Source organism: Hypanus sabinus, chromosome 12 (genome assembly GCF_030144855.1).
Source record: "Hypanus sabinus isolate sHypSab1 chromosome 12, sHypSab1.hap1, whole genome shotgun sequence".
Taxonomy (NCBI): domain Eukaryota; kingdom Metazoa; phylum Chordata; class Chondrichthyes; order Myliobatiformes; family Dasyatidae; genus Hypanus; species Hypanus sabinus.
The window spans coordinates 66,349,115-66,363,499 of record NC_082717.1 but is presented as its reverse complement, the minus strand read 5'-3'; the positions used below and the strand labels follow the sequence as shown (position 1 = coordinate 66,363,499).

The 14,385-nt window shown below is 40.9% G+C and overlaps 1 protein-coding gene and 1 long non-coding RNA gene across 9 annotated transcripts in view; one reads left to right on the top strand and one right to left on the bottom strand.

Annotated features, from left to right (window-relative positions):
- Window positions 1-8,677, top strand: part of LOC132402971 (uncharacterized) — a 35,585-nt gene extending 26,908 nt beyond the window's left edge. For 5 of the 8 annotated variants that reach the window (XR_009515135.1, XR_009515134.1, XR_009515138.1 and 2 more), the window contains one exon: window positions 7,816-8,677. This is a non-coding gene — a long non-coding RNA (uncharacterized LOC132402971). The remainder of the gene's footprint in view (window positions 1-7,815) is intronic. The other 3 variants (XR_009515136.1, XR_009515140.1, XR_009515141.1) reach the window with 2 other exon arrangements.
- On the bottom strand, window positions 284-13,718 carry lgalsla (lectin, galactoside-binding-like a). Its single transcript, XM_059986142.1, has 5 exons — window positions 12,359-13,718; window positions 11,653-11,718; window positions 11,416-11,504; window positions 8,684-8,861; window positions 284-2,002 (listed from the first exon to the last, which is right to left on the bottom strand). The coding sequence occupies exons 1-5, from the start codon at window positions 12,389-12,391 to the stop codon at window positions 1,859-1,861; spliced, it is 510 nt and encodes a 169-aa protein (XP_059842125.1). The 5' UTR covers window positions 12,392-13,718; the 3' UTR covers window positions 284-1,858.
- Window positions 13,719-14,385: the final 667 nt, after the last annotated feature.

Sequence of the window (14,385 nt, the reverse complement as noted above, 5' to 3'; positions counted from 1 at the left end):
GGTTTCAGCTTGACACTGACCAAAGCTGATAACGTGGAGTAGTCATCACGACCATTGATGAAAGATTAGTGATAACATTGGCCTCAGCTGTATTTTCTGTTTTCAATTAAACTATTTGAAGGCAAGATATTTGTTGAAACATTCAACCTGAGTTTGCAGACATTTTGTCATGAGTAGCAAACAATGCCATCATTTTCCAAAGCCCACGTTCACCATTACATTGAAAAAGGGAAAGAAAATAAAGATGTGAGGATAGGGAGGGGGAGGAATGAAAAAGTATGGGGAAAATTACAAATATTTATTCGTAAATGTGCTATCAGTTGATCTTAACAAAATTAAATGCACAACATTCATGACAACGTTACATTTTGAAAGGCATCTTTGAGTAACTATGGTGAGTTATCTGTTCATAAAGTACCCACCAATACATTGCAGTGTTAGAGAAGCAGAAACAAAGGAGAGGCATTGAATTATGCCACTATTCAGTTATACAGCTCTTTTTAAATATGGAAAAATAATCAGGATGAGATCTTAAGACAGGGTTTCCATAATATTGATATTTCTGAGTTTCATTAATGACTTCCTGAATTTATCATGCTTTTAAATACAAGCCAGATATACAGTCAATTATACAGCAGGGGAAATGTACTTCAACAAATACAAGAAAACATTAAAAATGAGTGAATAATGCTGAAGTATCTATTCTAAACACAAACCGTACAGATAACATGATATTACTTGGCCTTCTGACACAGTTTCTATAATAATTACTCTGTTCCAAAATATGTGATCACAAAACACTCTCCAATTAGACCTACCAATTCTCCAGATCTATATTGATAAATAGTAGAGCTGATAATAAACCAAAGCAATCCCAAAGCAATCAGTTTACATACAAATGAAAACATATAAAATATCAGATATTCTCGACTTGCGTTCAATTTAGTGTTCTTTTACAGTTAAGAGTATTTTATTTAGTGAAATATTATCTTCATTACAATACAACTCACTGCAGTAATAGTGTTTACTTCCATTCCGATTACAGTTTAACTTAGCATCATTAATCTGAAAGCATAATGAAGCATAAATTAAATTATATTTCTAGAAAATTAATTCTATGAATAGCATCATGTTTTGTATTTTTATGTGATTTTTTTAAAACTCCATCATAGAGATATCAACATTTATTGCTTGTAATCTATAAAACTATTAATAACCTAGGAATTTCTAGAAATATACTTCTCATTTACAGAAACATAATAAACATCTGGTACATTCATTTGTTAACATACCCTACAGTTGATGGTTAATAATTCATTAAGACTAAAAGGCAAGATAGTTATAAATACATGGTATTACATAGCACAAAATACACCATCCATGTTACAGTACACAAAGCATGTCATTTACAATCTAAACAATACCCTGACTGTTCATTCTTTTTTTAAAATATATATTTGTTAATTATTTGTGCCATCATTTCAGTGCGGAAACACGTGAATGAAGTGCAAGGTTTAAACAACACAAAAATACTGTGTTCATTGCCCTGCTACCCTCTCCCTCCCCCTCCCAAATTAAAGTTCTGGACACATGAAGCCGCAACTAGAATGTATCCTCCTTGCAGCCCAGAACCATTATTAACCGTATTTTAATCAACTGCCACAAGCATTTCCCCAAATTGCTCCCTAAATTCCTTGCATTAATTGCCAATGGCAAACAACAATTTGATTCTCCTTTTCACACAACAGACAATGGAGACCAACACCGAGATAGCTTAGACCCAGCTAGTACCGCCTCACATGCATGATGACAAGTCTTTGACCTAATAGCAGAAAGTTCATCTTTTCTCCAGCAGTCCTTAACCAAGTTTGGTCAGCTGCAAGTCACCAATAATCTTTATTTCATTAATTGCTGAAAAGTTTTCAACACGATGATGAAAATCAAAAAGCTGATGTCCATCGACAAATATGCGGAACCTTTGGTATTCGCAGTGTATCTCAAGCTGCAGATTGTAAAAATAAATCATGGTCTTTAATACAAAACAACTGTAATGATACATTATGTACAAAAATATTTAATCTTACTCCTTGGAAAACAGGAATAAAAGACTATATTGAAAATTATTTTTAATGCTTTTTTAAGTGGGGAGCTTCCTTTCTGAATGACATTAGTCCATTAAAAAAATGTAACTCTGACTCTTGGAGTTCAGCCACCTGAGGTTGAAATGAGATCATGATTGATCTAAGACCCAACCGCAAATATAATTTGCCGTAATTATAATTTAGGGGCAGCATGGTAGCATAGTCATTAGCATAATGCAATTACAGCGCCATTGACCTGGGTTCAATTCCCACCACAGTCTGTAAGGAGTTTGGACGTTCTCCCCGTGGGTTTCCTCTGGATGTCCCGGTTTCCTCCCACAGTCACAGGTCAGTAGGTTAACTGGTTAGATGGGTACAAATTGGGTGGTGCAGGCTCATTGGGCTGGAAGGACCTGTTACTGTGCTGCATCTCTAAATTAATTTTTTTAAATTAAAGTATTTCTTTTTGCCCGATATGTCTTAATATCAAAATTTGTTACCAAAAATCTAGCACTCACTTTTTTCAAAATTAGTAACAATTAACCAAGCACCAATCACTGCTTCAGGAGATAGCAATCACAGCCTCTTGACAAAACCTAAAACAAACAAGAGAAAATCTGCAGATGCTAGAAATCCAAGCAACACACAGGAACTCAGCAGGCCAGGCAGCATTATGGAAAAAAGTAAAATAAAACCTTCTTTCACTGCTCCCCCTCTGTGACAAGAGTCCAGATGAAGGGTCTTGGCCCAAAACTTCGACTGTTTACTCTTTTCCACAGATGCTGCCTGACTTGTCGAGCTCATCCAGCATCCTGTGTGTGTTCCTCGGCAAAATCTGCAGGGATCCACCACCTGCTTGCAATGTAATTGGTGTGGCCTGCCGATTTCAGGCAGCAATGAACCGCACAGGAAGGTGTCTTGTGGGGGCGGGGGGGGGGGGGGGCGGTGAGGGGCATAGTTTATTATGATTGTTGAAAGTTGCTTCTGTCACGATTGGTTAGTTTAGGAACTGCAGCTGCTTTTCCCATTGGATCGCTGCCTGGTATCCAGTTTCAATATAGAGAGCACATGTGGAATGTTGCCTCTCTCTCTTTGTTTCAGGCAAGTGAAGCACATGGCTGTTGCGAAGGCATGCTGTACGCGTGCTTTTAAATAAGTATGTTTGTTGAATATTCAAGTTTTGTAGTTTGGGATACATGAGTTAGGTTGAATTTTTACTGTTTGTAAATAAATGATTAATGTACCTATTCATAATCAGCAATTCCTGTCTCACTTGCTCCGGGACAGCATCAGCAGGAGGGGGAGGGAGTAAGGAGGGGAAGACAGGAGTAGGGGGGAAGGCAGGAGTCAGGGGGGAAGGCAGGAGCGAGGAAAGAGGAAGGTGGAAGTGAGGAGGGGTGGGAAGGTGGAAGTGAATGGAGGCAGATCTCAGCAGATGTACATTTATCTGCACAGAGGGTGACTGTAATGCTGAGCGTGCTCCCATTCCTTTCTAAATATACAACATAGTCTTACTGTTAGCTCACATCTCATACTGATAAATGTAGGTTAGCTGATAAAGAATAAGAATGACATTAGAAGCAGAAATGAAAAATGACTTAAATTTGCACAATAAACTGGAATACTCCTGAAAGTCAAGCTGCCCATTATTTTTAGTATGGACGTATGAAAGTTGCATAAAAGTACAAGCTTTATCACTGTCATGAATTCTATATTTTTAACTCTTTGCCTTCTATGAATACAATGGTATACTGTATTGTGTTCCAAAGGACATATAACACATTTTCCATCCATATCTGCCATTCTGCAACCTCCTCTCATAAACTGTTGTAGAAAAAATACCAGATCAGATCAACAATTTTTAGTCTAAAGTACTTTTAATTCTCAGTTTTGTAAACAGCCACAACATTTTCATTTCACCTTTTCAAATGTGCATATTCAATTAAATTGGGAATTTACAGCATGCAATGTTACTTAATCCTCCGGTGCTAGCTGACAAAGTTTATCCCTCTATAGATTCTGCCTGACCTGCTGAACTTCTCCAGCATTTTGGATATTGCTCATGATTTCCAACATCTGCAGAATCTACATCTTTGTTAACTCTGGACTGCCGTGTTTGGGGTCATTGTCCTGCTGCAGAATGAAGTTGGGACTGTCCAGATGCCTCCCTGATGGTATTGTGTGAAGGATGAGAACTTGCTTGTACTTCTGAGGATTCCATAAATTCTGATCTGATCACCAACTCCATTTGCAGAAACACAGCCTCAAACCTGCAGGGAACGTCCACCGTGCTTCACCATTGGCTGCAGACACACATCCATGTAGCACTCACTAGCTCTTCTACAGATAAGCTGCCTCCTGTTTGAGCCAAAATTTCAAATATTGATTTGTCAGTCCAGAGCACTTGCCACCATCGTTTAGCAACCCAGTGCTTGTATTTTTGTGCCTAGGGGAGTCTCTTGGCTTTGTTTCCACTTTGGAGGAATGGCTTTTTAGTCGCAACTCTTCCATGAAGACCACTTCTGACAAGACTTCTCAGGACTGTAGAGGGATGTACTTGGGATCCAGTAATTTCTGAGAGTTCAGAGCTGATAGGAGCGCTGGACAACTTCCGATTTAGTCAAGTCTCCTTGGCCAACCAAGGCATTTCTGGTCCTCAACCTTGCTCGTTTCCGTGTGCTTTGACGGCTTGAAACTCCTGTCTGCTGCAGAATTTCTGCTTGGGAGAGACTTTGCTGATGCAGTATTTTGTGTTGCTATGGTTACTCTTGCCATTGTGTAAGAATTGATGACAGGAAGGTTAACGGTCACATCTGCCATACCCTCACCTTTAGTTTGGTTGTTCTTCACCCAGTTTGATCCCTTCTACACCCGTCTTGTTTCAGATAATCAGTTTAGTTCATTCAACACATTATGTCATTGATCATTAGCACCTATCTGCTATCTTTGTTTAATCATGCTCTGGGCTATACACCTACAAAGTAAGCAATTTTTTATTTGAAAAGTGGTCTATTACAAAATCTTTGACAAAATACAGAAATTTCACCGTGACATTTAATTTCTTGGAAAATGTATGTTTGGAAATCTAAAATTTGCTCTTTTCTACTTACACACAAATACAGAAAAAACATCTAAAACTAAATCTAATTTTAAAAAAAAAGGTGCAAAAATATTTTGCACAGTACTGTAGGTGGGTGGGTTAGTAAGTTTGCAGATGACAAAGATTGGTGGTGATGTGGATAGTGCAGAAGACTGGCAAAGAATACAATGGGATATAGGTGAGTTGCAGATACAGTATGGGCAGAGAAATGGCAGAGGGAGTTTAACCCAGCCAAATGTGAAGTGTTGCACCTTGGTAGGTCAAATGCAAAGAGACAGTACACTGTTAAGGACAAGATCCTCAACAGAGTTGATGAGCCGAGAGATCTTGGGGTCCAAGTTCATAGCTCCGTGAAAGTGGCTATGCAGGTTGTTAAAGTGGTTAAGAAAGTAAGTGGCATGCTGCCTTTATTAGTCAAGGCATTGACCTCAGAAGTCACCAAGTTAGGTTGAAACTTTATAAAATTCTAGGTAAGCTGTATCTGGAGTTTTGCAAACAGGTCTGGTCAAATCGTTATTGGAAGGATGTTGAGGCTTTGGGAAGGGTGCAGAAGATGTTTAACAGGATGCTGCCTGGATTAGAGAGCATATATTATAACCGGAGGTTGGACAGACTTGGGTTGTTTTCTCAGGAGTGGCAGAGGCCAAGGGGAGATCAGATAGTTTATAAGATTATGAGAGGCATAGATTGAGTAGATAGACAGTATTTTTTCCAAGGGTTGAAATGTCTGTTACCAGAGGTGAGGAGGGAGGTAGTTTCAAAGGAGAGGTGAGGGGCAAATTTCTTGGACAAGAAAGTGATGGGTGCCTGGAGTGTGCTGTCTGGGGAGGTGGGGTAGAAACGTTCAGGACTTCTTAAAAATTTATTTAGAGATCCAGTCCTTCAAACCACACAATCCCAGCAGCCTGACAAACCTGATCATCCCTAACCTAATCACGGACAATTTAACCTAATCAACCCAGGATGGCGGGAGGGAACTGGAGAAAACCCATGAATTTCACGAGAAGACTCCTCTCAGAACTGCGCTGGGTTTGAACTTCAAACTCCGGAATGCCCTGAGCTATAATATCACACAAACCACTACGCTATCCTGGCACCCATTTTAAGAGATGTTTAGATAGACACATGAATGTGAGCAAAAAAGAAGGAAATGGACAAAAGTTAATCTTTCAGGTTGAAAGCTATTCCACTGAAACTGGGAAAGTAAGAAAACAAGTTAATTTTAAATTGCCAACAGTATGAGGGATGGAGAGGGTAAGGGGATGTCTTTGATGGGGGACAGCCTAGGGTGCCCAGGCAATGCTGATTTTCAGAGGTCTCTGGTTACCAAATTAATCAAGTTGGTTAGAAAAAGAAAACTGTGAATTTCAAGTCAGAGCTGTTGCTGGAACCTGACATGAAAAGGAAAATTCTGGAAATGCCCAGGAAGTTAGGCAGTGTCTGTGGAGGGGGAAACTGAATATTTACAGATGGATGGTCTCTCAGCAGAGTTCTGCTACACATAATATGCAGCTTAAACTGAAATTAAACTACAATGTGTAAACAGAAAATGAGGTGAAACTTCTCGAGCTTCGCCCTCTGCTAACTAAAATTTAACACAAGTCTCACACACGTCTCACAGCACTAGCAGTTTATCAAGCAACTCTCGTAAATGACATTCCTATGTCCCACCACATCTTCATGCACTTAACACTACTCCAATATTAATACAGCAACGATTTCTTAGTCTGCATGCTGCCAACTATTCAGCTGAGGCAAGAACGTGCCAAAAAAGTGGAGACTTGTGGAGATGTGTGCATGCACTGATTCAGAAACCTGCTGGAGAGACTCCTTGCAACCATTGGAGTTGCAGAGATAGAAGCCATAATCATGGGGATTGAATATTGAAAGGCTAGATAGAGTGGATGTTTCCCACTGTGGGTGAACCAGAAGACATGGCCTTAAAGCAGAAGAACGTTCATTTAGAATAGAGATGAGAAGGCATTTCTTTAGCCAGAGGGTGGCAAATCTGTAGAATTCATTACCACAGGTGGCTGTGGAGGCCAAATCACTGAGAATATTTAAAGTGAAGGTTGTTAAGTTCTTGATCAGTCAGGGCGTCAAAGGTTACAGGGAGAAGGCAGGAAAATGAGGTTGAAAGGGATAATAATTGGCCATGATGCAATGGTGGAGCAGACCCCATGGGCCATGTGGCCTAATTCTGCTCCTATCTCATGATCCAGAGACAATACAATATGCCTATGATTAATAATAACCACATTTTCATCTGATATGCGAGCCGTGCCCTCTTCATTTTACGCACATTTCCTCACTATCACACTACCCTCGTGCTTTTCAGATGAGAAATCTGGACCAAGCTGTTAAACAGCAAGGACTCTCTCACCACATTAGATGTTTGCAATCATCAGGGCAGCAGCAATACACGGTGTAGAAATAAGCTGGCCTTGTCTTCCTGCTCTGCAATGTGCAACTTCTCCGCTCCTTCGTCTATATTCTGAGTCTCTAACTGCTTCCATTCATTCACTGACTGGATAAACTTTCCATTTTACAGCTTACCCTTTGGTAACCCTGGTTTTACCCTAACTGAGACATTCTCCTCCTCCACTTGACAACTTTTTTCTGCCTCCCTTCCAGATCTGATGAAGGGTCCTTGACCTGAAACGTTAAATGATTCTCTCCCAGGTAAGTATTTGCAACTTTTTTTTATTTTAATGAAGGGAAATGGCAGCTGTTTTTTCATGAAACTGCACACAAGTTTCACCTCAAGATACTCGGGTGAGGATTACATGGGGTTTAGAGGAAGTGTGATATGCATACACAGGGAGATGCTTGGAGTGATGTCTAGCCTGAACTTAATGTTAAGGTGCATGTGGGGAGTCCAGCCTTAAATGTACATGGAATTCATTCTTGTTAGCATGGTGGTGGTGGGCAACTCCAGTTCATTTGATGGTACATATCTCTACTTTTTCAGCAGCACGGAGACTACTCAAGCTCTGCACACTCCTGTGAAAGCTCAGATTACTGCTGCCATCTTCATGATTATGGCCACCCAAGCTGAGCATGTCACAATTGTCCAACAATCTGAAGGTAATGCGGCCCCAACGATTGGCATTGTTTTCAAGTACCATCCTCCTTCACGGTAATACCGTTCAGCTGCTCAATGGCATGAGTTCCTTGCAAATAGCACTTTAGTCAAGAAAATTCTCTTCAATACTTTAATGAACTTATTGTTGATTCATATACTTATAAGTGGACTTATCTTCACTGCATCTGCACTATCCATCCTTTCACTGTCATTTATCAAATCAGTGCTCATCTTTTCTACGACAAAAAAGCCTTAACCTATTCAATACTTCATGGAAAGTACAATCTCTCAGTTCTGACATTATCCTTGAATGTTGTTTTTGCTTCTTCTCCTCACTAACAGTGCCTCAACATTAGCCTTATAATAGAGAACAAAATCGTGTACAGTATTCCTGAAATAGCTAAACTTGCTACTCACCCTAAATGGTTGGTCTGGAATGAAGGGAAAGTAGGGGATGGGCGTTTCTTCTTCTCCCCATTCTCCAGAAACGAAAGCATTTCTGACAAACTGCTGATCAGCAAATCTCGCTTGAAGTTCAATGGCAACATCGGCTGGTGACACATCTGAGTCTCCACAGCACAAACTGATTTCAAAGCTTCAGTTGGAACAAGAAAACAAACCACCATCAGAAAATAGAAGCCACTCAACCTTTCAAAGCCTCTAAATGAAGAGTTCAGTTAAGTCACACACTAAGATCTGTGATTAATTTTGTCGCTGCCTGTAAGGAGATGAATCTCAAGGTTGTATATGTATACATACTTAGATAATAAATGTACTTTGAACATTGAATTTGCCAGCTGAAATGTCTACGCCATTCTGGAGTGGAACCTGTGGTGTAGTTTTCCACTCCCAGGACCTCTGGGAGTGCTACTTTCCCAGCTCTCAAGTTGGGAAAGTCACCTGCTGAACTCACACCAAGTTGACGGGACACTTTGAAACCAAAAGGAGAAATTGATAGACAAGAGAAATTAAAGCCTGTAAATTTATTACAAGTGAGGTATACATTATTTACAAATGAGGTGAGTTTTTTTTCCATACTTTTGTATTAGTTTAAATAATGTGAATAATTTTTTAAATAGTATTTTAATGTTGAACAAAGTTCTGAGTAATTTAACTGAAGGTAGATGGCAATCTTGACAGCCAGTGAGTGAGAGACAAGATGTGACGGAGGGATGTCCTTAAGCGTGCCATTCTTCTCTCCTCAGCTGGCCACTAGTGTTGGTAGATGGTTGTGCCTTGCTGATGCGCTGAGAGTTGCCTCCCAGCTGAATACTGTGTCTGGAACTAAACTGAAAATAGTTTGGTCTCGGGCACAGATAATCAGCAATCTTCTAGCCAGAAGTGTTCAGTCTCAATTCTAATCATTTGTCTTTCACGTGCCTACAGAGAGGAGGTGGAAAAGCTCAAGGCCTGGTGCCAAGCAAATAACCTCTACCTCAATATCAACACCACAAAGGAGATGGTTATCGACTTCAGGAAAATCCGCATCACTCACACCCCTTTAAATCAGTGGCACAGCAAAGGAAACTGCAGGCAGTTTCAAACTGGGAGTGTACAACTTGCACAACCTCTCATGGTCACAGAGCACATCCTACACAATCAGGAAAGCTCACCAACACCTGTGTTTTCTGAGGAGGCTGAAGAGATACAGACTGTGCATTTCAATATTCACGATCTTCTGCGGATGCACAGCAAACAGCATCCTAACCAAGCTCCATCACAGCACGGTACGGAAATTACACTGCGGTACACAGGAGGGCTCTGCAGCAGGTAGTCAAAACCAGCACCAGTCTACCCACCATCATGGACACATCCAGAAATGTGCTGTAAAAAAGCCAGCAAATCATGAAGGATCCCACCCCCACCCTGCTCCAAACAGCTGGAGAAGGGGAATCTGATAGAGGACAGAAGACCAAGTGGGAGGAGCACCAGAGGGAGGTGATGGGCAGGTAAAAAGATAAGGTGGAGGGGGAAATGAAAATGGGGTAAGGTGAAGGGGGAGGGGCCATTACTGGAAGTTCAAGAAATCAATGTTCATGACATCAGGTTGGAGGGAGACTACCCAGATGGAATAGAAGATTTTGCTCCTCCTCCTGAGTGTGGTCTCATTGTGGAAATAGAGGAGACCATAGTCTGACATGTTGGAATGGGAATGGGGAGTAGAATTAAAATGGGAGGCCACTGGGAGATCCCGCTTTCTGTGGCGGATGGAATGAAGGTGCTCGGCGAAGCGGTTTCCCAATCTGCACTGGGTCTCGCCGATATAAAGCAGACTACACTGGGTCTTACCGATATAAAGCAGACTACACTGGGTGCACCAGATAAACATCAAGGCTGCGCAAGGCAGGGTTGTGCCAAATTTGAAAGATGGAAACCTCAGAAGCTTGTGATGTTGATGCAGCAGCAAAGGCAATTGAGAGATTTAAGAAAAATGAAGAGAATCATGAAATTTAGATATCGCTTTCCTGTATGCAAATCAAAGCAAGCAATCATGTTTCACTGCATCTGCATAAACTGAAGCAAAACGTTAACGTGAACCACAACATCTTAGTCATTGCTCAGCGCTGGGACTTAGTTTTAATAATACTTTCCAGGACTGTTAAAGGTCAAATGGCTGAACTTGAACATTTCCCACCTACAATGCCATTCTGCATTTTTGCTTAGTTACATAACTCTGCATGAACAGAATAATTTCCAAAGATATTTCACTTTCTAAATGGTTTTATATACATTAGATCACTGCCAAATCATTTCAGCTTCAGATTAATCCAACCGTTGGAAATGGTTCCCTTCAGATAAACAACAGACCTAAACAAAATTGAACTTATTCAATAGAAAGTGGAAACAGTACAAATTTGTGTTTGTTATGAGTGCTGTACTCAAATCTGTTTTGTCACTTATTGCGTAACAGCCTGTGTTAGACACAAAGAGTTTTTTCACATCAGAGCGATGCACATTCTTATATTATTTCTCCAATATTAAAGCTCAAAATTGCCTCTTTTTGAGAGCCATTTTCACAATTTTCTTCTCAAAAGAACCATGCAATACATAATATTAATTGTTAAGGAATATACTATCTTTGCCTTAAGTTTCTTAAAATTTTTCTGAGTTTAGCCTTAGTGAATAGGAAAGGAATTATTGATCTGTACCTGGCTGGGCTGGGATCGACAATACCCATCACAATGATCTTCTTTCCTGGTCTCATCCCTCCTTTTATAGTACCACAAAAAGGAACAGTCTTAAAGAAAGTAAGGGATTGGTCCTTGTAAGTTTCACAGCCCAACAGAATGGAACATTATCAAGCAACAATGACAAATAAGATAATCTTGCATACAATATTTATAAAGGTTTTTTTTTAAATGTCAAAGAATAGTGTTTTGTTTTACCAAGCGTGGTACATCTTCAAACTCTGGAGAAGTTAATGAGTTGTTCAGGTGATGTCCGTCCACTATCTAAGAGTGAAATGGAAGATTATCATACATTATATAGCATTCCTATAAGTTTATTTAAATACAAGGCGCGGTTCAATATTACACTGCATAAATACTTGTGATTCATAAACAATTCCAGAAAATGTAGGACAGAGTGGGTGATGGAAACGAACGTAAACCTTCCGCAGTCTGCGGGATTTCATCTGTGACAAATGATTTGCCTTTGATCAATAATAGAGCGCTGGAATTGAGGATGAATACGTTAAATTGAGATTTCTCGTAAATTGGAGGCACTGGAGTGCGAAATCTGAAATCTGAAATCTGAACTCCGGGAACGGCAGGGATACCGGTGTGAAACCGCAGTCAATCCCACGCTAATCGGCGGTGGCAGTCTGTATCAATCCCGGCCTCCGCAGTCAATTGCAGACCGGCCTAAACAGCGGAATAAGAGCCGAGGAATCCCGGAATCAATTCGGTAACAAATTCAAGGTGATCCTGAACGAGTCGGGGTCAGTTCGAACAAGAAACGACTGGGCACTCGTGGGTCTCCCCTGCCGAGCTCCCAGATTCCTGGGGAGATGCTCCACTCAGCAAAGCACCCCCAACGTGGCTTAGCTACCTAGGCGATGGGTGCATCGCCTCCTCATGCCCATGCACTTACCACTCTGTCGCTCTTTGCTGCCGAACCCGCCATCTTCGCACAGAAACTGGGCCGAGTTTGCAGGAGAAAGGCGGGTCTGAGCTGAGCCGAGCCAAACCACCGAGCAACAGGCTCCGAGCCCCGCCTGCCCAGCGCCGTCCGCACCGCCCAGACCAACCTGTGCTATCCTGACGGAACAGCATACAACGACAGCAGGCTCCCACACCGGCCCAGATCCCCACTTCAACTGCAGATTGCAATGGCGTCACGGGATCCCAGTAATCCGCTAAGATTTTTGTTAAACTGCAACACAAATCAGGAATTACGGAAGAAATCAAACTGGAACGGGGGGACGGGAAGGTTGCGGTTTGCCGACAAACGATTGCTTGAGGTGTTCGAAACTCACGAAAAGGACTTGTGTCGAGTTTCAGTGGCAGAAGGCTCGTAAACCAGACAAACTCTCAGATTTAATGTGGTGGGACAAAGAACCAGAGGGGAAATTAGGCATGTTTGTCTCAAGTATAACCGGGAATATAACCAGCTGAAGAGGAGTCAATAACAACTTTAAAACTGGTTTTGAGGATCGAAAGGAAATACTATTTCAAAGCTATGGGGGGAAAGAGCAGACAAGTAAGATTAATTTCAAAAGAACTGGCTTCAGGGCTGTTTTGTGGCGAAACAGGCGTGTTACAGATGAGAATAGTAATGGCATTGCTCCCTTTCATTTGGCGTGGGCCCAGTGGGCTGTAGTGTTGTCAAATAACAAAAGATAAGATAGGCTATCATAGCCCCCTGCTCTCTTAATGGGTGTGATAAATTATAAGGAGGACACGAGAGTCTGAGAGGGATATTACTGAGTTAAGCGAGTTGTCAAATAAAAATTGGCAGATGGTATAAGGTGTGAAGTACATGTTTATCCACTCTGGCAAGAACAGAAAATGATTAAACAGAGTGCTACTATATGGATGGATCTGGGTGTTCTTGTACATGTAAAATGGAAAGTTAACAAGAAAATATAGTAAGTAAATGGAATGTTAAAACTGTTGCAAAGAAGACATTGAAATCAAAGAAGATCCTGTGACGTATGCAGTGCCTATTTGTGGTATCACATTATTAATACCCCAGCACATTATTAATTCATCTGTTTTAGATGCTCCACAACTTTAAAATAAATTTTCTAGTTATCTCAGTTAAGTTTAAAGGCAGCGCAAGGACCCTTGGGTACAAAAGGAGTGCTGGATATGTCACATAGTGAGCCACATGCCAAAGCACTGCCATTTCCTAATGGTTTAATCGCAGATTATCAGTGTGTGCTTTACTGTATCTGAAAGAAGACTGGGGAATTAATTCCCATGTCCAATAAGTAATTACTGTATCCCTCAGTCAGTAACACAATAAAAAAAAAACAAATCGATTTGACTTGTGAAGTTATTAGCTCTTTCCTTTTCTACATTACAACAGAGAACATATTTTGTAAAGTGCATCATTGGACTGTAATCACAGATATTCTCTGGTGATGGAAGATGATAGATAAACATAAGTTTAAGGATCCTACTTAATAAATATAACAGAGGAACAAACCTCAAAGTACATACTCTATATGTCATCATATCCAACCCTGAGATTAATTTTCTTGTGGACATACAAAATTTAAAAAACACTACAGAATCAATGAAAGGCTGCACCCAATAGGACAGACAAACAACCAATGTGCAAAATACAACAAATAGTCCATTTACAACAATAGTAATAATAATAAATGCTGTGATCATGGGATTCAGGGTGAGTCCATAGTTTGTGGTGGGCTCAGTATGTGGTGGAACAGTTCAGTGATGGAGTAAGTGAAGTTATCCTCCTGCTTCAAGAGCCTGATGGTTGAGAGGTAATAACTGTTCCTGAACCTGGTGCTTTGGGTTCTGGGGCTCCTGTACCACCTCCCTGACGGCAGGAGGAGGAGGAGAGGAGAGCATGACCTGGGTGCTGGGGTCCTTGATGATGGACGCTGCCTTCCTACAAAAGCTCAGTGGTAGGGAGGGCTTTACCCATGA